General features: G+C 47.7%; 2 protein-coding genes across 4 annotated transcripts in view; one reads left to right on the top strand and one right to left on the bottom strand.

The window, feature by feature from the left end:
* STYXL1 (serine/threonine/tyrosine interacting like 1) overlaps positions 1-11,897 on the bottom strand; it is a 24,640-nt gene extending 12,743 nt beyond the window's left edge. For 2 of the 3 annotated variants that reach the window (XM_090025396.1, XM_090025393.1), the window contains exons 1-3: positions 11,765-11,897; positions 10,586-10,750; positions 2,853-2,914 (exon numbers count right to left, since the gene is read on the bottom strand). In XM_090025396.1, the coding sequence (XP_089881522.1) occupies positions 2,853-2,914; positions 10,586-10,688 (165 nt within the window). In that variant the 5' untranslated portion in view covers positions 10,689-10,750; positions 11,765-11,897. Of the gene's footprint in view, positions 1-2,852; positions 2,915-10,585; positions 10,751-11,571; positions 11,662-11,764 lie in introns of those variants that run through there. The other variant, XM_090025395.1, reaches the window with a different exon arrangement.
* On the top strand, positions 11,870-27,223 carry MDH2 (malate dehydrogenase 2). Its single transcript, XM_090025392.1, has 9 exons — positions 11,870-12,003; positions 17,647-17,815; positions 19,037-19,120; positions 20,373-20,482; positions 21,481-21,606; positions 22,261-22,338; positions 23,580-23,679; positions 24,992-25,143; positions 26,912-27,223. The coding sequence occupies exons 1-9, from the start codon at positions 11,950-11,952 to the stop codon at positions 27,041-27,043; spliced, it is 1,005 nt and encodes a 334-aa protein (XP_089881518.1). The 5' UTR covers positions 11,870-11,949; the 3' UTR covers positions 27,044-27,223.

Here is a 27,223-nt window from a genome sequence, read left to right on the forward strand (position 1 = left end):
GGAACTCAAATAGGAGCAGAACAAATTTGTGCCAGAGATTTTTGCCTCAGCGCACATGCCCGGAAATGCACTCTGGTGTGGGGCAAGTTGTGTCACTTGGGGCAAAAAAACCCTGCCCAGTTCCTCCTAGATCTGCAGCCAAGGGGAGCTACAGCCCGCAGTCAGCACCTATGTTGGCCCCAACAGTATAAAAAGCTACCCTGGCGAGCAGCTCGGGGAGCTTCTGAAACCCAGCCAGTTGATATCTAGGGACACTACCCCCTTGTGCCAGCTGGACTGCTGAAGCAGCCCTAACTCAGAGTGGTCCCTGCACACTCTACAGCAGTCTGGCAGTGGGGGTTGCTGCCTGACTGTGACCTGCTGCCACCTGCGACACCATCCACCCCCTTGGACCTACAGCCCCAAGGCTGCATGCGTGCCAGACCTGGATGGAGTGCCCCCACTCTGCCATTTGGGCAGCTATCGCCCAGAAGATGTGTTCTTTGCAGTGGCCCACTTTGAACTGTCAAAGCACATCATCTTGGCCGCAAATGGCCAAGAGGTCAGCCACCTTGTCTGCCCTCCAACTGGGTCCCCAGTGCTGGCCCTGGACAGGCTCCTTTGCCTGGGTCTCACCACTTGTCTCACCACCAGAGATCCTGTTGTTCCCTATTTAAAAATCACAAATTCTCTGATAAGAAACCCAAATTCTCTCATTAAAATACCCAAAATAGTGTTCTTTCACTCTTAAAATGAAACACTACTATATAGAGAGAGATCAGTCAGGCAATGTTTTACTGATCTATTTACAAGTTAAAAACAATTTGGAAGCCTACCAATGCCTCTATCATCATAATAGAATAAATTCTAAATATCTATATGCTTTGGCATTTACTTTTGGGGGGTTTTGTCAGAAAAATCAGAGCTGCCCCTACCCCTTTTGCTCATGGACTTCCCCCTCCCCCCCACAGGGCCCACAGCTCCCCCACACAGGGTCACAGCCCCCCCCACAGGGTCTACAGCCCACCCCTCCACACACACACACACCTCACCCACAGGACCCACAGCTCACCCTTAGAACAGCAGTGGCTGTGGGGTGCTCAGGGTCCCCTGTGGCCAGAGCCTCCCCCCCGGCCACTTCAGAGCCAGCACCGCCTGTGCCACTTGTTGCAGGTCTGGCCCAGTGTGGTGCAGTGTGGCATGGCACAGGGCTGTGCGCCTTCAGGTAACCCTGGGCCACTCGGGCTGTCACCCAGGCCCTGGCCTTGCTCAAAGAGACAGCATGTCATACTGGACCGGGTCCTGCCTCCTGATGGCCCATAGGGCCCATAGAGGCAGGACACAGCCTGTGGTGACATGGTCTCTGTGAGCGGGGCTGAGCCCCGGGTGGTAGCCCAACCAGTCTGGGGCTGCCTGAAGGTGCATAGCCCAGCACCACATCAAGCCAGCCCAGACCCGCGACAGGCGGCACAGATAGTGCTGGCTCTGAGGCAGCCATGGCCGTGCCGCACCACAGGGGAACTCTGGCCGCAGTGGGCTCTGAGCACCTCATAGCCGCTGCTGCTGTGGGGGTGAGCCGTAGGCCCTGCAGAGGACCCACCCTCCCGACCAGCCCCCCCTACTCCCACACAACCCACCCACATCCACAGCCCCACCCCCACAATCCCCTCCACCCTGAGTTCCTACTTACCAGGGACACTGCCCAGGTCACGGCCTTGTGCCAGTCCTGCTTGCCCCACACATGAACACAGTGTCTAGGGCAGAATGGGGCACCATATAGATGCTCTGCCCTGATGCTAGAGCATCTCTGAAGGTCCAGGCCCCTAACTGCCTCAGGAAACAGTGGGGAAGGTGTTTATTTGATACCTGGAAATCCAGGTATCAAATTTTGAGTCTGTGCTGCAAATATGCAGTGTGGGGAATATCTTTTCATTCTCAGCGTGCCTCTTGGACTGTCTCAAACTGGTTTGAGACACTTCAAGAGGCACATGCATGCTCATCTGGATGCGCCCTGCAATACACATTAGCCTATTTTAACGTGCATTAAAGCATCATTTAAAAACCTATGCTATGTAGTTAATGCACATTAAGCATCATTAAAAAAACATGCTCTTTAGCTAATGCACATTAAGATAGGCTAATGCACATTTTCCTAGTACCTCACAAAAAAGGGTGCCTACATATGAGCAGAGACTGCTTCAACATGCTGTAATTCCAGCACATCAGAGCAGATTCAATTAATCCAGTCTGCTGGGGTATGGCAATTACCACGCTCCAGCAGCCTCCTGCATCTTGTGTATCAGCATATCCCCTGTGCTTCAAAATGGCAGTGGGGGCACTTTATCTAAAGCTCATTCGATGAGCTTTAGACAAAGTGCCCCCGTCACCATTTTGAAGTATGGGGCCGCTAATACACAAGATGCTCCAGGTGCTTTAATTAGAGTGGTTCTCAGAGCATCCTCCTCCCCTCCCCCACTCCTGGAGCATGTGTATAAACACCCAGAGGTGCTAGATTTTATGCGCATTAACTAAAATGGTTTAATGCACGTGAAGACACATCCTGTGACTCTTTCCTGAACCAGAGTCACTGGGTTTGATCTGTCTGCTAGGATATGGGTGTGCAAAATGCCCTTCAGATGAGAAGTAGGAGTTGCTGCTCTTAAGAAATAGTCCCTCAGAGAAGCAGACACTCGGCTTGCATTGGTGCTTTCTACTGCAGAAAGGCAGTTTTAGCTTGTACTCAGGGCTCACTGGAGTCACGTTGGTGGCACTGTCTTGGTGACACACAATTAGAATATTCCCTCCTAGCCAGAAAAGCAGAGCATGGAAGACAACATGCATAAATGATATATCTATCTGAAAACACAGCTTACTTGTTTAACTCTTCTCGCTGTAATCACATGGCTTTCATTGTACTCATGCTTTCTACGGGCATCTGACAACAAAGAACAGAATGTGAATGCCTTACAAAATTCCTGGTAGTGCTGAAGCAACATTGTAGCCATGACGGTCCAAGAATTATGCATGTCAGAACTAAAGAAGAGTGCCTTGCATTCAAAAGCTTGTCTAACTCTATTCTAACTACATTCAGCTGATCTAATAAAGATATCACCCTAAGAAATTCTTGCTTCTCACATTATCCAGTTTGTGTACTATGGAATCTGGCTGCCAACGGTGTTCAGGCACTGACTTCAATGACAGAAAGAAATGGCTTATTTAAATAGACTGCGAAGAGCTCTACAAATTTCACAATTAGATACCCATCACACACCAAGTCAGTGGCCAATGCAGGTCTCCTGATTCCCAGTACATTTCCCTTTCCCCTAGATCCTGCTGTGTCTCAGTTTTCACGGACAAACTTAGGGGAACAAACATTTCAGAGACATATGGAAAATGTGATCTTATTCTCAAAAGTAACCAAATATATGACTTCAAGAGCTTCCATGTTCAGTCTATCAATCGCTTTCAGATCAAATCAGTTCAGAGGCAAAAAGCTATTTATTGGACTCTCAGCCTTGTGTACTCAACTTCAGAGCTGATAATTGAGCCACATTATGTCTCTCACATATCACCAGCAATAATAAAGATCCTGCATGACCAGAATGTAATGTTCTTGTAGTGAGGTTGGACAGAAATAATGCAGAGCAGGATTTGGTGTAGAAATTTGAACTTATTAATGACACAAAAACCAAACCAGAATTCAGCTTTCTTTTAAGACTGAAAAACAGAAAGGAAGTCTCATGGTATGAGACTTGGCTGGATTTGTATGGTGTGTAACTCATATGCAAGTGGGGTGGATCAAAGTGAAGTAGCAGCTAACATAAAACAGGGAAGCTCTCCTTCACCTTAAACCCTCTTACACCTTCTGCTAATTGCTTTTTCTGCCATATTTATCCACACAGCATATGAGTTATGACATTCTCCACCAACTTCAAGGCATATCATTTATATTTTAAATTACATAATCTCTGAATTTGGTACAGAAAAATTAATTGGTTTGCATAAGGACACCATGTCAGTAGCAATGGTCGCAGTGGGAACTCGGCTTTTTCCTGAATTCCAGTCCGCAAGATCATTCTGCCTGTTCTGTCTTCATTGTAAATAAGGGTGTGTTTATTACTGTAAGATAGTTATACTGAGATTGTCATCTTGATGTGAAATCCTAGCAGAGACTGTGCCTTACGTAATGGGACCTAGCCCTGTCACTGTGGGGAGAAGCACGGCCAAAACAGACGTAGCTGTGCCACAGCCACATGGACTGGCTGGACATCCACACAGGGGTGCAGTGGCAGTTGACAGTCCCCAGCTGGGGAAATGTTCCCAGCTGTGGGCTATCAGGAATCCTACCACCCTGACAGAATGGAAGGGCCCGCCCCTGTGGGTGCAGGGAGCTAAGAGCAGCCAGCAGCGGTTGCATGGGACTGGCTGGGGTAGAAGCAGGCAGGCAGATTTTCCCTCACCTAGCAAGACCTCTGCAGTGAGCCTGACCCGGGCTGCTGGGAGTACACCACCCAGAGAGAACAGCAGGACCATAAATAATGAGCACAGGTAAGTGCAACCTTTTGCATTGACCTTTTTATTGATTTAAGTTTCACATTTGTGGACCCTGGGCAGGGAGCCTGGGGCCCTGGGGAAAGCCTGTGATTCCAGTGGTGCACCCTAGCCAGCTGCCTGGGGAGGCCAGGGTCTGGATCAGTGGGTCTCCAGCAGAGCCCCTGCAGCTAGAGTAAAAGGGGCCAGGGGGCCAGCTGCACGCCCAATCCAACACACCAAGCAGTGCCCCTCAGGGACTGTGGCCCCCTTGGCTGTTCACAGTTGGTGCTGTGACTCGAATTTGAAATGAGGTTGCTGTGGACAAGGGTTGGCTGGAGCCCAGTCTTGACCACAACCATGGAGCAGGTGTTGTAGCTCCTGGTGCAGCAGCAGGTGGCAGCAGCCAAAGAGACTGGCCTACTGCAGCTGCAGGTACAGCTGAGGGAGTAATGGAGGGCAGCAGGAGGACCACATGGTGCAGGCCTGGAAGCAGAGCGCAGGGGGTCTCAGCAGTGGCTCTGGGATCTTCATGGATGCCCCAGATGACCCAGTATGATGATCCAGAGCTCTTTCTGGAGGACTTTGAGGGAATGGCTGCATAGGCCCGATGACTCCGGACCACTTGGGCACCCACACTGGGACTACCACTGACGGGAGAGGCCCAGAGGGCCTATGGGAGGGATACTGCTGGCTGATGCCACCGATTACAAGGTGAAGGAGGCCATCCTCCACTGGTGGGAGATAGCTGAGGAGCTGCATCACCAGAGGTTTCATAGTAAGAAAGCCTCTGGAGCACACAGTCCCTGGGCAGTTAGTCCATTTGCTGCATGACAAGGTGCATTTGTGGTTGTGGCAGCAAGAAAGAAACTTGGGGGAAGTAACGGAGATGATAATTTTAGAACAGTTCATTTGGGACTTAGGAGGGGGCATCAAGGCATGGGTCCAGCGGCACCAGCCCCAGTCAGTATAGGAGGCCTGAAGCTGGCTGCGGACTTCTTGGCAGCTGAGTGCAACCTTGCCCTAGAATGAGGGGTCATGAACCTGGGATCCAAGAAAGCAGGAATCCCTCATTCCCAGGGCCAGACTGTGCTGTGGCCTCCCCACCCCACTCAAACCAGTGCAAGCAGCCCTTGCTTCCAGTGCAAGCTGTCTGGGCACTACACCCATAGTTTCATAGTGCTTAGGGTTGGAAGGGACCTAAACAGATCATCAGGTCTGACCCCCTGCCCCGGGCAGGAACGAGTGCCGGGGTCATAATACCCCAGCCAAGGATCTGTCCAGCCTCCTGTTGAAGACCCCCAAGGTAGGAGAGAGCACCACCTCCCTTGGGAGTCCATTCCAGAGCCTGGCAGCCCTAACTGTAAAGTAGTGTCTCCTGATGTCCAGCCTGAACCTTCTCTAACAATTTGTGGCTGTTATTCCTAGTAACCCCTGGTGGTGCCCAAGGGAATAGAGCCTCACCCAATTTCCTCTGGTCCTCTCTGGAGAGTTTGCAAACAGCCACCAGATCCCCTCTCAGCCTTCTCCTGTGTAGGCTGAATAGATTCAGGCCCTTCAGCCTCTCCATAGGGCCTGACTTGCTGCCCCTTGACCATGCGAGTGGTCCTCCTCTGGACCCTCTCAGTGCTAGCCACATCCCTCTTGAAGTGTGGCGCCCATAACTGGATGCAGTACTCCAACTGCGGCCTGACCAATGCCACATAGAGGGGAAGGATCACCTCCCTGGACCTGCTTGTGATGCATCTGTAAATGCACGACAAGGTGCAGTTAACCTTGATGACTGCTTCCTCGCATTGGCGGCTCATGTTCATCCTGGAGTCAACAATGACTCCAAGATCCCTTTCTGCCACTGTTTTGACAAGAGGGGTGTTCACCAGCCTACAGGTGTGTTGCTGGTTCCTTCTCCCTACATGCAGTACCCTGCAACTGTCTGCACTGAATTCCATCCTATTCTCATCCTCCTACCTCTGTAACCTGTCTAGATCTAGCTGGATTCTGTCCCTCCCCTCCAGCACGCCCACCTCGCCCCGCATCTTGGTGCCATCAGCGAATTTGGACAGCGAGCTTTCCACACCCACATCCAGATCTCTGATAAAGATGTTGAATAGTACAGGCCCTAGGCCCTAGGACCAAGCCCTGGGGGACTCCACTGCACACATTGCTCCAGGTCAAAAACGAACTGTCTACCACCATTCTCTGGGTGTGACCATCTAGCCAATTTGCCACCCATCTGACTGTGGAGGCATCAGTGCTGCAGTTGCTACAAATGACTACCAGGGGAGTGTGGAAGACCACCTGGGGAAAAGAACCAGCCCCCAGATAAGACCTTGCCCCAGTAGAATAGATGGAGTACAGGTTTAGTGATGGGCTGCATCCATGGGAGATGGGGCACTCAAAAGAAGGCTTCTGCATTACAGTTGAGGCCTGGCTGGAAAGCCAGTGAGTGACTGCTTTGGTGGACACTGGCTCCATGTGGACAGTGGTCCAACAAGAGCTTGTGTGGGATGCAGATTGCTGTCAGGCAGCTGGAGCTGGTCTGCCTCCATGGCAGGCCCCAGACCTACAAAAGAGTCTAGGTACAGCTAACTGAAAGAGCACACCCACCAAGTACTAGCATGCCTAGCCAGGCACCTGGCTCACCCAGTGTTGTTAGGATTGGCCCAGCCTGTGGGAATCGTTGGGCACGCTCACTCAGTGGAAGTCACCCTGGTGTAAGACCGAGGCTGCGGTTTCCTAGGGGAATATCAGCCAAACACGAGTTCTGGAAGCCTGACCCATGTTTGGGAGACCAACGTGGACTGGCAACAGGAACTGGAGATGGGACAGTTCACGGTAGAGCAGTGCCTGAAGATGGATTCAGATGAGTATATGAAGGAAGCATCACCCTGGTGGAGGAAGAGGTGGCACAACTGATCTAGTACGGATGATACTCCAATTTGAGGTAAAGGGGCATGGGGGAGGGTGTTGTACCAAGCAGACCATGGGCGGGGCCAAGAAATGAGGTCTCTCAGCTCCTAGTCCTGAAGAGGTGCTGCAGAGGTCTGCTAAGAACTATCCATGAGCTCCCTACTGGGGGCTACTTGATGGAGGTAAAATCAAGATGTGCCTCTTAGCTTTGTTTTTTGCCTGGGGATCCAATGGGTGGTAGGGCAGTGTGGCAGGGCACTGTTGGTGCCTGCCACTTTAAGATCAGATCCAAACAGCCAGCAGGTGCTTGATCGCGGCAGCCATTTTAGATCCCTGGCTGCCTAAATAAACAATTAAGTTGCCTGCTGGCAGGCCAGGCAGTAACATTGCCTGGCTGTGAGGCTTCATGCATCATTCTGCAGGTAAGGGGGGAGCTGTAGGGGATGGCTTGGAAGCTCCTGGTTCTGGGCATGACCTAAAACTGCACCCTGCTGGGAGTGGGTGGCCTGGTGCAGCTCTCAGTGGCATGGGAGCCCCGAGGAAATGCCAGGCCAGTTACCACCCTAGTGAAAGGTGGGTTGGGGCACCTTAACCCCAGCCCCCACAACCAGGTGGGTCACCTGCTACTAGGGCCCAGAGGGCAGACCCCAGGGAAAAGAGTGGGGCTAGAGACTCAGATCTGATAGAGAGAATACCCTCAACTAGTCGATGCTGGGGCTAGGACCAGAATGGTCAAAAGGGCCAGGGGTCATTGTGAGGGACACGCAGAGCTAAGAGGGCCTGGGGTTTTCAACTGGCCTTGCAGGTGAGGCTAGGGCCTGTATGGCCAGAGGTCCCGGGGGGACCACACCCGAGAGGGGAAAATAGTTTCAGGGAGCTAGATGGCCTGAATTAAGGCAGGGTAGGCTGCCAGAATGGAGGGATCTTAGAGGGGTCCTGATTAGAGGAGTGTGGGGCTGGCAAGACTAACATCAGCGGATGCCATCTGTGAGGCATGGGCTGCTGTGTAGGGGTGGTATGGAGCCGCATATAGTGCCCCCTGGCATCAGGGCAAGGAATGGGCAGCCTCCCACCCAATTAAGATCATTAATTAATTAATAACAAGGTATGGCAGGTGAGGAGTCAGGCGGTTGGCCCAGAAACAGGTTGGGTGGGCCAAAGGTAAATCGGCCCTGTTACAGGCAGTTTTGCCAGTCCTACCCAGAGTGCCAACTAACACTCTCAAACTGTCCCCCGAAAACCCCACTGGTTGCCATGCTGCTCATGAAAGGACCATTTGAATGGGTGGCCATGGACATCATGGGGCCATTGCCCCAAAGTAATGCAGGGTTCCAATACACTTTGGTTCTGGTGGATAACGCCACCCAATATCCAAAGGTGGACCCCATGAGGACAGTGACCATGGGCAAAGTGGCAAAGGAACTGCTTAAGATATTTACCCACGTGGGCCTGCCGAAGGAATACTAACAGATCAGAGCAGCAATTTTTTGGCTCAGGTGTTCAAAGAGGTCTGTGCTATGTTAAGAATCTGACACCTTCTTCAAACATCCATTTGCAACTCAAACAGATGGGCTGACTGAATGGTTCAACCGGACCCTTAAGAGTATGCTTAAAAAAGTTACCAGGTGAGACGCGCAGAGGTGGGATAAGCCCGAATGTTCACCTACCAAGAAGCTGCCCAGAGTACCACTGGGTTTTCACTGTTTGAGCTATTGTACAGCCACCACCCCTGGGGAATTCTGGATTTGATCAAAGAAGGTTGGGAACAACAGGAAGGGTCGGCTTGAAGCCTAGTAGCACGTGTTTTGGAGACGAGGGAGAGGCAAACAGTCTAAGGTAGGCAGGCTGTCAATGGGCATGCAAGAGGCAATTCAATGAGGGTCATCAGGTACTGGTACTGCTACCTGATGAGGCCTCCAATTTTATGCCCTGGTGGCAACAGACATGCAAGGTGATATGACACACGGGCCCAGTGGACTATGAGGTATGGCAGCTGGGCAGGCATAAAACTCAGCAGCTATACCATATCAACCTCCTAAAGAGGTGGGTGGATAGGGAGGCCCTGTTTGTTGCTGTAAAGGGGTGGGGGGAGGGACTCCCTGAGCCCAGAATCAGACAAGTTTGGTCTGGAAGTGCCAGAACAAGGCTCAGGATGGCCTATCAAGATGGGTGGGGGGTTGACGCATGCAGCAGCAGCAGCAGCAAGCAGCCCAGCTGGTACAGCAATTCAGAACAGTATTTTCAGACCACCTGGGAAAAACTCAATGGGTGGAGCACTGGATCAAGACCCCCACCAGGTGCTAGGAAAGATTGTACAGGAGGGCTGGTGGCAGATCCACCAAAAACTCCAAGAAACTGTGCACCGGGAGGTCACCTAGATGCTAGCAGATAGGATGGTAAGAGTATCTAGAAGCACCTGGTGAAATCCCATCAGTATAGTCCCAAAAAAGGACCATGAGGTTTTCCACTGATTTTTAGAAAAGTTAACAGCAGTGTCCTTTGGTGCTTATCCCATGCCTTGGGTAGAGGTCTTGCTGGAATGGATGTGGCGGGGAAGGGGCGCAGTTTATCTCCATCATAGACGGGGTACTGGCAAATACCCCTAGCAGCAAACTCTCAGGAGAAAACTCCATTTGCCACTCCATGGGGGCTTTGAATTCATTCAGATGCCGTTTGGCCTACATGGAGCAGCAGCAATGTTCCAGCACCTGATGGATAAGGTGTTGGCACCTCACTGGGGATATGCCGCTGCATATATCAATGATATGGTAGTGAATTTGGAGACCTGGGAAGAACACCCATGACATCTGATGGCAGTGTTAAAAGGACTACAAGCTGCAGGTCTGATGGCCAACCCAAAGAGAGAGGGCAACAGGACACCCAATTTTAGGGTTTCTGAGTAGGGGAGGAAAATACACCCATTTGTGGATACGGTGTAGGCCCTAAGGGATTATAGTGTGCCATGAACAAAAAAACAAATACAGTCCTTTCTGGAGCTGGCCAACTATTACTGCTGCCTAGTACCTTGATTTTTCAGACATATCCAGAAGCTGGATTTTGACCAAAGTAGAAAGTTTTACAGCCATCCAGTCACAGTCATTATAACAAAAATTACCTTTTCACTAAGTGAATATAAAAATATACATCTGCATTCTTGTTCACTTACCCAATAGGCAGAGATAGTTTGGCTCAGTTAACCTGGTGAGGTTCATGGATTGGTTCAAGATATTGTAAAGTTCAGTGGGTTCACAAAGAACCAATCCTGCCATGTTGCTGGGTGGATATAATAATGAACAATCAAAATACTCCAAGAAGGTGAGTCCTTGAGAATCTAAATAATATTTAAAAAATCACTTTTTTTATATGTTATATTTCATCAATGAATGAAAACAATCACTTTGGACCCTGGCTTGTCCTTTGGGCCATGTGGGATATTGACTCCATGAGGCAGTGATTCTCGACCAGGGTGAAGATTATTTTAAGTGGGTTGTAGGAAGTGTGAGGAGATAAACAAATACAGGCAGACTCCGGCTTCAGGAGTGAGGCGATAAGCAGAGGGAGGCAGGCTCATGCTCCCCCACTGCCTGTCCCTCTGTAAGGACATAAGCCCTGCAATTAATAAATTAGCTTTTGAACTGGGGTGCTGCTCAGTTCCCCAAAGTGATGCAGAGCGGTGCTTCGAGTCTGAAAAGGTTGAGAACCGCTGCCACAAGGACTGCAGGGACAGAGGCCTTAACAGAGAGGAAAGAGGCCAGAATTCATCCTGAAACACAATGCCACCTTCAGCTGTGGAAGATGAAGATGGCCTGTCACGGTCAGAGCAGCTGAACCTGCCTGCGTGACCCCAGCAAGAAATGACAGAGAAGGATCCATCCAGCTGTCATTTTCTCAAAATAGTTTCAGGGGGTAAATGCCCTCTGTGAAGGCTATTCAGGGCTGCTCCTGGGTGACGCTGAGGGTGGGTGTTCAGCAGAACAGGCCCAGGTGCCTTGCCCGGGTCGCTTACACCTGCACCTGCACTGGTGTCTCTGACCTGCCGCCCCTGGGGCAGCGGTCGCCATGGCAACCCCTCCCATGCCATCCTCAGCGGCGGTTGCTATGGCACCTAGCGGCGGTTACCATAGCAACTGGACAAAACAGGGGGCCTGTCACCTCTTTCCCCGAGGCGTCCACTGTCCTGGCCCCGCAGGAGGCGATCGCTGGCGGAAGGACCCTCCGAGTCCGGCCGGCCCGGCCCACCCCCACCCCAAGCCCAGCCCCCAGCCCGAGCTGACCGCCCGGTTGCTACGGCACGCGCTCCGCCGTAACCTAGGCTGACGTCAGAGGGGAAGACAAGCCCGCTCGCCTGCAAATCTCGCGATGTCTGGGTGAGAGGTCTCTCGCGGACCGCTGCCGGGAGATCTCGCGTGGTGTCGCGGCGGGATTCTCGCGGCGCGCGGTGTGAAGTATCGCGGCGCCGGCGCGGCCCGCCCTCTCGCTGTGGAGGTCGTTGGAGTCACTGCCGCCTACGCCATCGCCGCTGCCTCCGCCATGCTGTGCCGCCTAGCGCCCGCGCTCCGCCGCGGCCTCGCCACCTCCGCGCAGGTACCGCCGAGCCGCCTGTGCCCCGGGCCGGGGCCGGGGCCGGGGCCGGCGGCTGCTTCCGCCCCCCCGGCCCCGCCCTTCCCGGCCGTGGGTCCGAAGCGACCTCTCCCTGGTGCCCGAGGCCGCAGCTCCCCCCCGGCCCCTTCCCGGGAGTCTGCTCCTGGGCGGGTCGCGGGCGGGCCAGAGCTGCACTCTTTCCGTTACTCGACCCAGCAAATTGCTGCGGCCCCTGTAAGCCCGGGTCCCGGGGGAAGCGCGTGCCCTGCCGGCGGGAAGTCTGGTGGGCCCTTTCGTCAGCAGATGCCATGCCTTATTTCCAGCTTGTCACAGGGAGCTGTTTGCCTGTTACAGATAGGCAGAACCAGTTCCGTGCTGGGTTTGAAAGAAATGAGATTTAGGCTCCTGCTTCCTCGTGATTCTTATTACGTTGCATCTCTTTTGCTGACTTGAAAGCCCCAGCTTTAAGTAAGTCCTTCAAGCTGCGTGACTGGATGATGGATGTCAGTACCTGATGGCAGGATCATAGGAAAGTGGGGCTGGAAGAGACTCCATGAGACCACCTAGTCCAGCCCTCTGCTCAGGGCAGGATCATCCCTGACTAAATCATCCCAGACAAGTGTCTGTCAGACCTGCTTGTGAAGACTTCCAGGGATGAAAATTGCACGACTTCTCTTGGGCTTGACCCCCTGCATTGTCAGAAACTTCCTTCCCATCTCCACCCTAGACTCCCTGCTGTAGCCTAAGTCTATGGCTCCTTGTTCTGGTGCCTGTGGCTCTCTCCATCTTCCCTCTGTTTGTTTTTCAGGTATTTGATGATTGTTATCCAGTTCTTTCTTGGTCTTCTCTTCAGACTGAATAAGCCTAGTTCTTTCAGCTTTTCCTTTTAAGCCTTGCTTCCCGAGTAAAGGGGCAGTGGTTCAGATGTTGCAGGGCAAGTGAGGTCTGGCAACAAATTTTTCCCTTGTGCACATACTTGCTTTTTATTGGTATATCCAGAAAGGCTCTGAGAGAGCTTCTGGGCATCATGCTTAATGCAAGGAGAGGTCTTGTCTTCTGAGGGTTCTCTACTCGCATCTGGTTTCTGGATGGACTGAATGGTGCCTGCAGGTGTGATTGTGGCGGTTTGGTATCATTGAAGGCTTGGTATGCAGTTTTTTCAGTGCCTTGTTTGGGGAAACATGGGGTTTAATCTCAAATGAGTCCTTCAAAACATCTAGGAATTTTGAGATTCTTGCAGTCGGGGGGAGAGTCTGCAAAGAGCTTGTGATGGAAGGCCTCAAACTTGGTCTGGTATGAACCAGAGGTTGCCTCTAAGAATACAGGCTCTGGAATGGGCTCCCAAGGGTGGTGCTCTCTGCTATCTTGGGAGTCTTCAAGAGGAGGCTGGACAAATATTTGGCTGGGGTGATAGGACTGCGACATCCATTCCTGCCCTGGGCAGAGGGTCAGACCTGATGATCTGTTTAGGTCCCTTCTGATCCCAAGCACTATGAAATAGAGTTTAGCCTCTTGATTCATTCAGGGTGAAATACGGGTGGTCTGTGACTTGCAACGTTTCAAGTTACAATGTTTAGCACTTGCAACATTTATAAATTAACACCCCTTTTCAACTTTATGGTGTTGGTTTCAACTTTACAGCGCTTGATCCGATGCTGTGCCATGCCATGCCATGCCAGCAAACAAGTTTGCTGCATCACTCATTCTCCAACATCTGTCCAAATTTCCTTGGATGCTTTCATTCAGAAAGCGGACAAGACTCCAGAAAAACCTGCATCCAAGACTCCTGAGAAGACTCCAGCCAAGAACCCTTCAAAAGGTCCAACCAAGAGCCTTTCAAAAAGTCTGGCAAAGTCGCCTCAAAGAATTCCTTCCAAATCAATGTGATTTCTTTTTACATTATAAATACGTTAATGTAGCTATATTACTCATCTATAATTAATCGAGTACAACATGATAGGGTATTTTTGGTGAAAATAGGGTATTGGGCCTTGGTTCAGGAACCAGTCCCCCATCTATAACATTGTTTCTTCTGAGAAAATTGGTTCCAAGTTACAACGTTTTGACTTAAGGCATGATTTCCAGGAATTAATTGTTGCAAGTCTGAGGACTGCCTTGTATGGGTAATATAAGCATCTGGTCCCAAAGGGTTCTGGGTTAAGGCTAGGCATGAGGAAATTTCCCCAGCATAGAATAAGAGAAAAGTAAGGCTGAAGGGGACTTCCTGAGGTCCTAAACCTACCTACTAAATCAGTGGTTCTCAACCTTTTTAGATTCAAGGAACCTTTCATTCAGCTCAAGGCACCTCTTAGAAAATGCCAGCTCTTTTTTTTCCCCTCATTTTTTGACTACAGAAAAATACTTGAGCAATTTTGTTGCAAAGACCACAACAGGACAGAATATTTTTAACACCATATATTCCTCTTTGAAATCTCTGGCTTTATCTTGTGAATCATGTTTGCACACCTAAACCATCTGATTTAAGTGTCTGTCTAGCGTGCGCTTGAAAATCTCCAAGGATGGAGATTCCAGAGCTTTGCTAGGTAACCTGTTCCAATGCTTGACCATGCTTATAGGGAAGGTTAGGTTGGATATCCAGAAGAAATTTCTCCTGCTGGAATTTTAAAACCATTGCTTCTAGTACTGTGCCCCGTGGCCACACACAGAATAATTTTATCTCCATCCTCTTTATGACCACCCTTCAGGTATTTGAAGGCTGTTATCACATTCCTTCTCAGTGTTCTCTTCTCCAGATTAATTAAGCCTGGTTATTCAGCCTTCTTATTCTTGCTTCCCGGGTAAAGGGGGCAGTGGTCCTGATGTTGCAAGGTAAGTGAAGTCTGGCAACAGAATGGATTTTTCCTAGTTATCACTTCAGCTGTATTTAAACTAGGTCTTAAAATGCCAGTGGCAAAATGAGTACTATGTCACAAAAATATATAAAGACTTCATAAGCAATAATTAAAAATGAGTATTCAATCTTTCCAGTTGAAGTACGTGGTTTTTAAAATTGTGAACAATAGTTAGGAATGATGGCAAAAGTAAGAACAAGACTGCATTCTGCAAAGTGGAAGTCTCCACTTTCATGTTGAGTGGTAGCAGTGAGCTTAATGCTTCCAGGATCTATTTAAGGATCTTCATGTAGTTTTATGCCCTCTTTTTTTAATTTTAATTCTTAATTGGCAATTATTTGACTGCTGTTTCAGAGCATCCTCTTGTATATCAGTGAAGTGCTTGCTAAAGGTCCAGAGTCAACTAGGTAATGGTGAATTATTATAGTCCTCTGAGAACAGCAAGGCAGTTCAGGGTTCTTTCTTCACTGCCTTGCCAGTGTGCAGTCCACATCACTTTTATCATCAGATGATAACTTTGCTACCATCCCAGAATTTCAGCTGGCAGTCTGTTTCAGGGGCTTTATCAATTTACCAGAGCATGTCATTTTACCAGTGTCCTGCAAAGCTTGAGCTCTCTGCTATAGATGGGCAGTTCCTGTACACTGCATGTAGTTATTCTGTCCCAATTGCAAACTTTGTTCTTCTAGAACTAAGATGCAATTTAAAATTGGCTGAACTTGTGGCATACAATGTTACCTTTTTATTTCTTGATATTAGAGCACAGCTAGGCATTTCATTTGTTCTAGCTGTTCTGTCTGATCTTATTCTGAGGCTGTTCTCCAGAAGTGGTAGGAAAACCCAATAGTCACCTTTTTTTTTTTTTTTATGTAACTTTAAAAAAAATTCCTACTAACATGCCAGGCACCAAGATAGGCTTTAGCATCTAAAATTGGAAAGACTGTATGCTCATAATAAGCAGAAATAAATCCCAAGCAGAGTTCTGGGTTGTACCTGTTTTGGGGAGAGAGATCCAGTCTGAGGGCGGATAATCAGTTGGGTATCTTCCCTTGCCTGAAAGGATCTATAGGATCCTTTAAGTCTTTTTCCTATATTTTAAACTGGTATTCTTCTGGAAAGACCTTCTGGAAGGACCTTGATGTCTTGTAGCCTGCTCCCTTGTCTTGGGGTAGGGGTCAAATATACCTGGAATATCCCTGGCCTAAATAAGGTTCACGTTGTCTTAAATTCTGTGACAAACATCCCTCAACTTTGTATCTTTACAGTTAAGTCATGAACGGGGATCTAGGTTTTCTGTTTAGAAAATCACACATTCTCTGATTAAAAATCCACAAGTTTTCTAATTAAAAGCCCCCAAATCCATGATTAAAATAAAATGCCGCTTCAGTTGAACATAATGTTTCATTGATATATTTACAATTTTAAAGTAGTTTGGAAGCCTACTAGTGCCTCAGTCACTTTTATAGGCATTTAGAATTTATTTTATTAATGTTGATGTTTGAGTTTTGGTTTTTTTAGCATGGAAAATCAGCTCTTTCTGCCCCCTTTCACTCACCGAGAGACCGATCCAGGTGCGGCTGTTCCTCTTCCCCCCTTGGCCCCATTGATTCTCCCTCCGCACCCCTTGCCCAGCTTGGCCAGAGGGAGTCCCCAGCTGCCAGGACTACAGGGTCAGGGCCCAGGTCTGCAGCCCCCTGCAGCATTCCTTGAACCCCGACTGCTTCCCACAAGTGGTGACAACCTGGCTTTAGGTGTGTGGAGCCTGGCTTCCGCTCCCCCATGGGCAGCTCTGGCCTATGAGGAGGGGAGGTATGCAAGCTGGCCGCTGTGGGCTTGGGTTCCTTGCCCTGCTGTCCTTCCCAGGGCCTCTGCAACCCAGTGGACTGGACTGGACTTGGTGCAGCAGGGCAGAGCAGGGCCAGGTGGGGAAGCTAGTTGCCACTGCCTTGGAGAGGTACCCCCTGCCTGCCTGGCAGCAGTGGGTGGCGATGATGCAGCCTTGTGCTCCCTGCTGCTGCCATGGGCATGGGGCACCTCGCTATGGCAGTACAGGGATTGCAGCAGCAGCAGCACTGAGCTTTGCTGCCTGGTCCTGCTCTGCTCTGTCCACTGGGATGCAGAGGCCCTGGGGCAGGACAGCAGGGTGGGGAGCCTGAGCCCTACAGCAGCCAGCCTTCCTTTCCTGATCTGGGGAGCACGTGTCCTCCCAGGAGTGTGCTCAGCAGTGGGGAGCCAGTCCTCCCCTGCCCCCCTGGATGAGCTACATGGCCCCATCCCACTTCCTAGCCAGGCCCTGCAGCCATGCAGTCCAGCCCCACGCACTGCTCAGGCTGTGCAGCAGCCCCAGCCCTGCCCTCCTTTGTTATGGGGGCCTCAATTTCCCTCCCCCCCCCCCGTGCGCGCACACACATACCAGTGGGGCGCTGTTCTCCAGGCTCCTTGGAGGCCATGTGCATGTGTACATGCACATAGCGCCCCCTATCTAACTGCAGCCTCTTGCATGCTGGAACTCTGCCAGCCTGCAAGGGGAAACCTGCCTTAACCTGTGTATTTCTTCTTTTAAAGGAGAAAATCTGGGCTTTACCAGGTTTTTCCATCACAAATGGAAAACCTGGTTCCCTGGTCACGAGCATGGCAGGGTGAGGGGGAAATAAGTTTAGTTTTGCATCCAGCTGTGCATGCAATTGCATTTTGATTTTGTAACAGAAGGAGATTAAAGCTGGTGACTTAATGGAGCCACTGTTCAAGGACGGCTAAAAATCTTTAAAGCATAATCCTCTTTCTGTTTCCACAGAACAGTGCCAAAGTGGCAGTACTTGGAGCTTCTGGAGGGATTGGCCAGCCACTTTCCCTTCTACTGAAGAATAGCCCCTTGGTGCACAACCTCAACCTATATGATATTGCTCATACTCCTGGTGTTGCAGCTGACCTCAGCCACATTGAGACTAGAGCCAATGTCAGAGGTACTGCAAGTCATTTTAAATTATAGAGATGTGTTCAGAAAGGTTTTACATGTCCTGTGTAGGATACATACCACTATTCATATAAAGTAGGGCACTACTTGTTCTTCTTGACAGACTACTCTTTGGCTATGCATACCTCACTGACATTTTTTGTCTATGGCTCTAATGCAGGGGTGCTTAGCCTCCAGCCTGTAGGCCATATCTGGCCTGTGATGCCATGTCCTCAGGCCTGTGGGGCTCCCCACAGGTCCAGAAACTTGGCAGTGGGGGAGTGGTAGGACTGTTCTTCTGCTACCATATCTCCAGACCTGCAAAGAACCCTGGGCTATGCACACTGGATCTGGTGGCCAATCTTAGCTCGCAGGGTTGGATGGGGGTAATAGCTGGGCCCAGGGCCCAATCCCTATGTGAAGGGCTGGGATGGGGTGGCGTTGGGCCCTTGAGACCCAATCCTGGCATGTAGGGGGCAGTGCCAGGACCTCAGGGCCCAATCCTGGCATGCAGGGTAGGGAGAAGGTGGTGTCAGGGCTTGATTAGATGGGCTCCACACCACTCATCAGGCCTGTGAGGCCAAATGGTTGAGCATCACTGCTCTACTGTGAATGCTCACTTTGGTCACAAAGGTTGATTCAATAAAAATTGAAAAGCTTGAGCATAGGTCTTTGCTATCAGTGTATTATGAACCTTGATAAACTCAACGTCATATGAAGAGTAGTTGATATAATAAGTCTTTAAAACTGCGTGCATGGATTCATGCTCTGATTGCACCTCTAAAGGGCATTAATAATAGAAAGTTCTCAGTGAAACTTTAGAATTCCTTTAAGATATACTTGCTTTTCTAGCTTGCTTTTTATTTTTAGGGACTTAAAAAGAAAGAAAGGGTTATTGATTACTTCTGTAGGAGGTATAACTTGTGTTGATTCATAGGCTGTAATTGCAAATGGTTTCTTTTCAGGACAGAGGTACTTGGGGACTGTAGGAAGGAGTTAAACCTACCATTCTTATTTCAAAAGGGTGAAGTTAATATTAGTCAAGAATTCCATCCAGGCTACATAATTTGCTATTTGTTTGGCTGTTCATAATTTGTTACTAATAGAGTAAGGCTAAATTTAAAGTCAAGATTACGGTCCATTAATATAATATCCTACTTCAGATCATATTTGGACAGCTACTTAATAATAAGTTGTAAAAAGAGTAAAACCTGTAGTGATTTCATTGCAGGCTTCCTGGGTCCTGAGCAGTTGCCAGACTGTCTGAAGGGCTGTGAAGTTGCAGTTATTCCTGCAGGAGTCCCTAGGAAACCAGGTATGCTCTTCTTTTTGTATTAAGAATTATTATTTAGATTAACATTTGGATTATTGTGACTAAGGCATCAAAACACATTATTTCTCTGTATAAATCTTGAATACCCTCAGTACATGGCTTTGTGCTTAAGACACTGAACAGACTTGGGTGATCTGGCTTCTGTAACTGGTTGTAATACCATTCCTGTCTAATACTAGATGCATCAATTAATCCTTGTCTGAGTTCCTCTTCTCTGATGGATATACTTTACTGCCTTGCAGGGCTGTATTTAAGGAAGCTACTGCAATGAGGGGCCTGGCCTAGATTTAGCCTTATTTTAAAAAAACAAACTAACCATGCATATGCTTTGTGCATAGAGTAGGACTTATAGTTGTTCCAGGAGCAACACTTCATTTCTATCCTGCTGGTAATTGGAACAAGGGACAAATCATGGGGGGAGTATTTAAAAAAACAAATAAACAAAAAATCCCCAATAATGTAGTACTGCCACTTATTTTCTATCTCCTTCTCTAAGGCTCTTTAGCTGTACAAATACTTACAAAAGTTTCTAACACCCCTGTGATGTACGTTATGACCCTTACAAATAAGTACAAGTTGCTTGCTTTTTCCATAAGGTCATATAGTCTACAGTCAAGTAGGAAATAAAACCTAGAGCCCCAGATGCTAAATCTAATTGTAAACCTAATGAAAGAACATACTTAGGAGTGTGGAAGAGGGATGTTTCACACTGGTACAAGTATCAGCCTGTTTCATAGCTGGTAGGTAATAATAAACAGACACTGCAGAGATGCAGGCCGTTTTAGTACCTGAATAGATAAATGGGGTAAAACATGTAGTAGGGGCAAATACTTGCTTCTTTTAGTGGTATTTGAGCATATTTCAATTCCCAAGTGGTATTTGTCCAGATTGATATAGTACTAGTAGTACATTTAGGCTGTCTGGACTTCCCTGGGTTATGACAGGAGGACCTTGCTTTCTCAGGAAGGTAATTTAAGCCCTTTTTACTCATATGAAGCTTAACCCTTTCATAATCAAGTTTACTGTTAATGGAGCAATGTGGACCCTTACCACTGATAGTCCTGACTTGGCTTCTCTCAAATGAAGAAGCCTGGAGTTATAATCAATATGCTACTTCCTCCAGGCAGTAGATTGCTTTTGACTGGGTCCTCTGCTAAGTAATTGACAGTCCTTGGCTAATAACTGGTAAAAAAATAAATAAATAAAAATAAAAAATTATTATTTTGACTTTCAGGTATGACCCGTGATGACCTGTTCAATACCAATGCCAGCATTGTTGCTAATTTGACAGCTGCCTGTGCAAAACACTGTCCAGAAGCCATCATCTGTATTATTTCTAATCCAGTGAGTATGAATATCCTGGAGGCCCTGAACATATAGTGTTAAAACAGTGTTTCTCAACCTGTGGTACACATCCCTGGGGGTATGCAAGACACAGGAAGGGATACATGGGTGCCGTGTTTTGAGTTTGGTCTGTCCTCCCGCTCAGTGGGTTGGAAACATCTTTGCTTGTTTGGGCCGGAAGTTCTGGCTGCTGCTGCGTCCAGTGTGCTGGGGCTTCCAGTCCCCGGTATCAGTGTACCCCGGGGACAGGGAGGCCCCCCTGCAAAAGCTACCTTGCCCTGGCCCATTGTCTGTGAGGAAAAAGTGGGACTCTGCTTGCGGCAACAAAGGTGACAGGATCAGGGCAGTAGGACCCAGGGGAAGCCCTGGAGGGCTCCTTCAACAGCAGGGCCCTCCTGGCCCCGCCCCCTCCCCCCAGCAGGGGCTTCTGACCTGGGACCAGGTGGCTACCCAGTGCAGGAAGCTCAAGTAAGGGGAGGGGGAGGGCAGGGGATGAGCTGATGCAGAGCGTGGGAAAAAGCGACCCCTCCCCCACCCCATGCCCAGAGCTCCCTGCTGCAGCTGCTTGCAGCCCGTGTGGGGCTGTCCTGAGCAACTCCTGTCCCAGCACATGGGGCTCTAGCTCCTGGTTGACCTGTCACCCAATCTGCCTGGCACAATGAGCCTGTGAGTGGCTGAGTGGAAGGCAGCTGTGTCAGAAAATTGCCTGCTGGCTGGAGCCAGGGGTGGGGAGGGGGTTGTTAGTGGGTGTGGACTTCCTTGGGTGGGGCTTGGTCCCATGTGGTATGCTGCAGGGACAGCCGTCAGTTGGCATTTTTGCTCACCCCTGGTATAATGCTTCAGCAGTCTGAGTTCTGTTCTCATTTAGTTGAAGAGCTTGTCAAATAGTTGGTCTGCAGTTTTTCAGAAGGTTATGCACCAGTCTGCTCCAGTGTGGTGTTGGTGATTTTTAATTAACCCGGGGTGTTAATACATGCCTTCTTGCTGCTTTCTTACAGGTAAATTCTACCATCCCAATAACTTCTGAAATCTTTAAAAAGCATGGAGTCTATAATCCCAACAAAATTTTTGGTGTTACCACGCTGGATATTGTCAGAGCGAATACTTTTGTGGCTGAACTAAAGGTTGGTGGCAGTCTTTCCTTTTTTTAGATGTTTCCCATTCTGTTTCTTTATCACTTGCCCTAGACGTGGTCTCTTTAAATCAAGAGCGGACAGAACCAAATGGCTTCAGACTTCCTTGGAAGTGGATATCAGAGATGCACCTCAGTGTTTCCAGAGTCTGGATGAGGATTGGGTTTCCATCTGGCAAAATGCAATTCTACTTGAGATGTTGACCTTTTCATGGTTCTTCCCTGAGAGTCTGAACTACCTAGCAGCTGTGGCATTTTCACCCACTCTAGTTTTGAAGTCTGTAGTTGTAGAGGACTGAGCCAAATTCTCCCAGGCCTTGCCAAGCTATATTCAGAGAAGAAAATATTGTTTGGAAAATGAAGCTGCTTGAGCTGCAAACCCCCAGTTTGTATTAATTCTGTACAGTACAGAGTGACTGTAAGGTCATTGCGATAAGTACAGAACTTCACAATGTGGCTTTGATTCACCTTTCAGAATCTAACTATACTTAACACCTGAAAATCTGTTCTATGTAGTGTTAAGTGAGTTCCAAGTGTCTGAGGTGAAAAAAACCCCAAAAAACGGAAGGTCACGGTGCATTTAAAATGTTATTGTGCCCTTTGTTTAGATGCTTGTAAAACTTGCTAAAGTTACGAACCTTTGCAGGGTTTAGATCCAGCTCGAGTGAATGTTCCAGTTATTGGTGGTCATGCGGGGAAGACCATCATCCCTCTGATATCTCAGGTACATTCTCCAGTAATTATACAGGGGAGGGCAGTGTTGTTTTGTTTCCTGGCCTTGTTCAATATTGCACTAGCATTAATTAATGCTGATGTTCATGATCTTTGAAGTACCGAGGTGCAATGGAAGGATTCTCTTTGCAATTACTTATACAAGCTTGCTCATAAGGGAGCACGTTGAAAGTGTGCAGAACGAGTTTCTAATCGTACAAATTTAAACAAAGTCCTCTTGGAGTTTTTAAAGCATCGTATATTTACATGCTGCACTTCAGAGGCTTATTTTCTTCTCTTCTAAGGAATTTTACTGTCAAATAAAGTATGGTGTGCATCCTTGAGGAAAAGAGCTAGGAGCAATCATTAAGACTTGAATTTCTGTGGCTGTTCTATTATATGAATTGGGCCACTGTTTTCATCACCTGAGGAATTGTTGTATTACCTCTGATTCATGGGGAAAAATAAAGCACAGAGGTGAAGTGAATTGCCTAATGGATGTATGGGGAAATCTCATGGCAGAACTGAGATGTAGACTTGTATCTGACTACTTGTCCTGTGCCTAGACCAGTTGGATATGAGCAATGAAAAGAAGTATCCTGAATGCTGGCTGTTTCCTGCTTAGGAGTCAGTGTCAGTGCTAAAATAGACATAAGGGAATAGTGAGGTGTGAGGAAAGGAGATTTAAAAAAAAAAAATAGTAGAGCTACTGAAGGAGGGGGGACCTCAGGCAGAATAGCAGCTAGTGAAGGGAAGATGTTCGCAGGATGATGGGAGCAGATTGCTTTGGTAGTGTGGTTAACAGGAGTGTTGCAGTCTAACTGTATTAGTTGGTCCTGGATAAATTCAGTAGAATAGACAGCATGTATTTTAAGGTTGCCAAATCCTTTTATATACTGGTTGTAGAGACATAAGCCAAGCTTCATGTATGCCATCAGGGAGTTATGGTAACAATTACTATATAACCAATGTTCTAGTCCTAGCTTTGTGCTAAAGTTGCAGTTTACCTTGAGCAAATTGTTATGGCTTGACCAGGTTTTTCCTGTAGTTTAATCAGGCCTTCCCCACCCCATTTGTAGAATGTGTCTCTACTGTCATGGGCATAAGAGGATTTGTTTGTGAAGCACATTGATCTCCCTGATGAAAACTTGCTCTTGAAATAGAAAAATGAATGAGCTTGAATGTCTTATTTCTAAATCTTTACAGAGAAGGTAAAGATTGATCCTCAGGACAGTAACTGATCTTCCCTTTCAGTGTACCCCAAAAGTGGAGTTTCCTCAAAATCAGCTGGAAACACTTATAGGAAGAATTCAGGAGGCTGGCACTGAAGTTGTCAAAGCGAAAGCAGGAGCAGGTTGGTTCTGGACAATGACTTTTTTTAAATCTTAGCTCTCTTGCATCAGTTCTGAATACAAGCAGCTTTCTTACAGGTGAGGATAGACTGAACCTAGTAATGGACTGTGGTGAATCAGTGCATGTTACAGCTTTCTGCAGTGTTGGTTAGTATTAGGGGTGTGTGAAACGGGATATATTTGATTCGGATTCAGCCCGATATGGGGGACAGTGATTCAATTGAATTTGATTTGGATCTCTGTCCCGATTCGATTCAATTTAAAGCTTTATACAGGCTTTTTTTTTTTTTCTACATACCTCAAGGTACCAGGCGAGGCTTGTGAACACTGAGATGGTGTGGTGGATGGAGCATGCCACAGGAGCCAGGACAGGGGTCACCCACACGCTCAGCAGCAACCCTAAAAGTGGGCCAGAAGTGCTTCTGGTCCACTTCTGGGTCTACCACCAAGTATGCTGGGACCCCCACCACACTCCTGTGGGACACTCCATCCACCCCACCATCTGTGTTCACAAGCCACCTGGTACCTTGGGGTATGTAGAAAAAACATATAAAGTTGTTTCTCCAAATTGTTGAATCTCTCCAAATTGATTTGGAGGGTTCTGATTTGATTCAGAGAGATTAAAGGGTCTCCTGATTGTATTTGGATTTGGAGATGCAGCTGCCGAGTTGGGTCGCATCTCCACCAAATCAAATCAGTGACCAGAGCTTTGCACAGTCCTAGTTAGTACAACCAACAGCCAAGACTTGTGTACCTTGGTGAAAAGTAATACTATAAGAATTAATCTCTTCCGTAAATTAAAAGTTACTCACCGCATAAGAGTAATATAACAGTTGGTGGTTAATGTGTATATATAGTCAAACACATCTGTTAACTGGGTATGACACTGGCCAAAAGCTACTGTTAATGTTAAGTTAAAGGTAATTTGTGCTGTTTCACTTGGACTTCATTCAGTGCTTATGGATTGACGTGTTAAATATGAACAGTAAAGCACAGTTTCAGTTGTTCTTTACTGCTTTTTTTCTTTTAATCTTGCTTGTGTTCCAGCACAAAAGGAAGAAAGTGCTATAGCAAGCTAAAGAAAAAAATCTGGAAAATTTCACACGAAGGAAGATGCATATATTCTAATCTTTTGGTTACATTGGCTTTAGAGCTTACAGCAGCCATATAGTTAAAAGTCTGGCAGTGGGTTCAAATGGCTGATAGCAGATTCTATCCTATTCTGGTACTGATCTCTTACTGGGTCAGAAGTTTAAATTGCAGGTGCCCGTGTCTAAGATGTGATGTCTATGTTCTGGTCTCTTAATTGTACAGGATCTGCTACCTTGTCTATGGCGTATGCTGGTGCTCGGTTTGTCTTCTCCATCTTGGATGCAATGAATGGCAAGGAAGGGGTTATTGAATGTTCCTTTGTTAGATCAGAAGAGACAGAGTGTCCATACTTCTCCACACCTCTACTGCTTGGGGTAGGTATTTTGGATGGTGGCATATGTTGAGCCCAGTATTCTGTGAGAGTACACTGAATTTTAATCTTGCAATACTTCAAGTACGTCTTGTCCAGACCATACCATCATTATTCTAGACCACTAGTGCTCTATCTCCAGCCTGTAAGGCCATTTTATCTGCCTTGTGGGACTTCCCATGGTCCTGGAAATTTGGCTGTGGGAGAACGGTGGTAGCATTAATTGCTGCAGGTTCCCAAGCTTACGGTGCTTCCCTGTCACCAAATTTTTCGACCATGGAGAGCCCACGGCTGGATGATGCTGTGCCTTGCTTCAGATTGCATGGGCAAGTGGGGTTGCTTTGCATGCAGAGTCAGCATGCAGGCTAGCCCAGCTTGCCAGGTCATAACCAAGGATCAAACCTGCCACACAACCAGCCTGTGGCGCTGGATGATTGAGCACTAGTGTTCTAAACCAGGGTTGCTTAACCCCAGGCCAAAGCCACGTAATCCGTCTGGTGTGTTTCCCCCACGATTTTGGAAGTTTGGTGGCAGGAGATCAGTTGCAGTGTTAATTACCACCACTCTCTTGCTGTCAAATTTCTATCCCCATCTAACTGGATCAGCTGCAGTTGGGCTGGCCCCAGAAAGAGGGATCCAACCCTGTTTCTGCATAGCTACAGCCCAGCCTGCAGGCTGAAAATGTCGGGCACCACTGTTCTGAACAGGTGTAGAGTACTTGGTCCAGGCTGTCGATTCTGGTTACACACACCTCTAAGAATTCAGAAAGGAACTTTCCCAGTTTTAAGAATTATGGAGCACTTAGCCCCTTCCTGCCTCCCTGCCTGCCCACACCCTTCCCTAGCTCTGTATCTTTCAAGTTTCTTACTTTAGAGCTAAATGAGGTGTTGACTATTTTGGTAACTTATTTTATTCAGGCAAGCACAAATTTCATGTCTCAGTTGCTTCTTTGCATACTTCATTTGAGCTAACTACATTTGAGATTTACTACTAATAATTGATGGTTTTTATGTGGAAGTCCTATTGGGGATTTCAAGGTTTATTGGCTTCTATAAATTGTAGTTTAGTTAATGTAGACCCTAGATGAGGAGTGCTTTGTCCACAACGTGAGGTTATCTTGTGGCATTAAGCAATAATTTGGTAACTAAGAATAGACTGTAATAAAGACTCTTTAAATATGACAGTTGAAAATATTGTGGTCCTGGAGGGGGGGCTCCTCTCTGCTCTCATCCTTTGCATGAATCCTTTTTAAGCTAAGAAATGTGAAGTGTTGTAGGTGATCAGGTGCAGGGTTTTTGGTTCATGGACTCTGACATAAAAAGGATTGTTTTTTGCAACACATCTACATCATGGAAAGCTGATGATGGGTGTTAGCAAGTGAGTCATTTTCTATGGAGTAAGCTTCAGGTTCGTTGAAATGGTTGGACTTCAAAGCAATCAAAAGAGGAAGCAATGGAAGCCTAAAGAAAGAGCAGTGCTCAGCTTAACTCTTCTAAGGACGAGTTGGTTCTAGAAGAGAGAGAATGCACTTCTCCTTGACCCCGTCATGGCTCAGGTGTGGAAAAATCCAGATGGATATTGAAATGTAGTTCCCATTTTTAACACCCTCTTGGTGGGAGGCTCTTGGATGAGACTTCCATGGGGTTTGAAATTTGCAGTTTGGGACCAACGGTGGCATTTTTTGGTGTTTTAAAGACAGTCTGTTGGAGCTCTTAAAATAGTTATGTCCCTCATTCAGTGAATGTATAACCTGAAAATCGTTTTTCCTTCAGAAAAATGGAATTGAGAAGAATATGGGCATTGCAAAGATCACTCCTTTTGAAGAAAAGATGGTAGCTGAGGCCATTTCTGAGCTGAAAGCTTCTATCAAGAAAGGAGAAGAGTTTGTGAAGAACATGAAGTGATGAGTTGATAGGGAAGAAGAATTGAGGTTTCCTTAAATTATTACGGCATCATGTCACTTTAAAAGACTGCAAAGCCCAAACCTCGATCGAAGTCACTGTATTAGCATATTCTTTCGATCTGTTGATTTGGAATGTTAATCATCAATAAAACAACCTCGTATTTTTTTTCATGGTACTCAC

The sequence above is a fragment of the Crocodylus siamensis genome, chromosome 13, assembly GCF_052110815.1.
Source record: "Crocodylus siamensis isolate JL-2025a chromosome 13, ASM5211081v1, whole genome shotgun sequence".
In the NCBI taxonomy this organism is placed as follows: domain Eukaryota; kingdom Metazoa; phylum Chordata; order Crocodylia; family Crocodylidae; genus Crocodylus; species Crocodylus siamensis.

Bases quoted from the DNA above. Each gene is read 5' to 3' on its own strand.
- MDH2 (XM_090025392.1), top strand. From the start codon at position 11,950: ATGCTGTGCCGCCTAGCGCCCGCGCTCCGCCGCGGCCTCGCCACCTCC. The intron at 21,607-22,260 runs GTTGGTGGCAGT...GAACCTTTGCAG, and splicing joins CTTTTGTGGCTGAACTAAAG to GGTTTAGATCCAGCTCGAGT. The intron at 23,680-24,991 runs GTTGGTTCTGGA...TTAATTGTACAG, and splicing joins CAAAGCGAAAGCAGGAGCAG to GATCTGCTACCTTGTCTATG.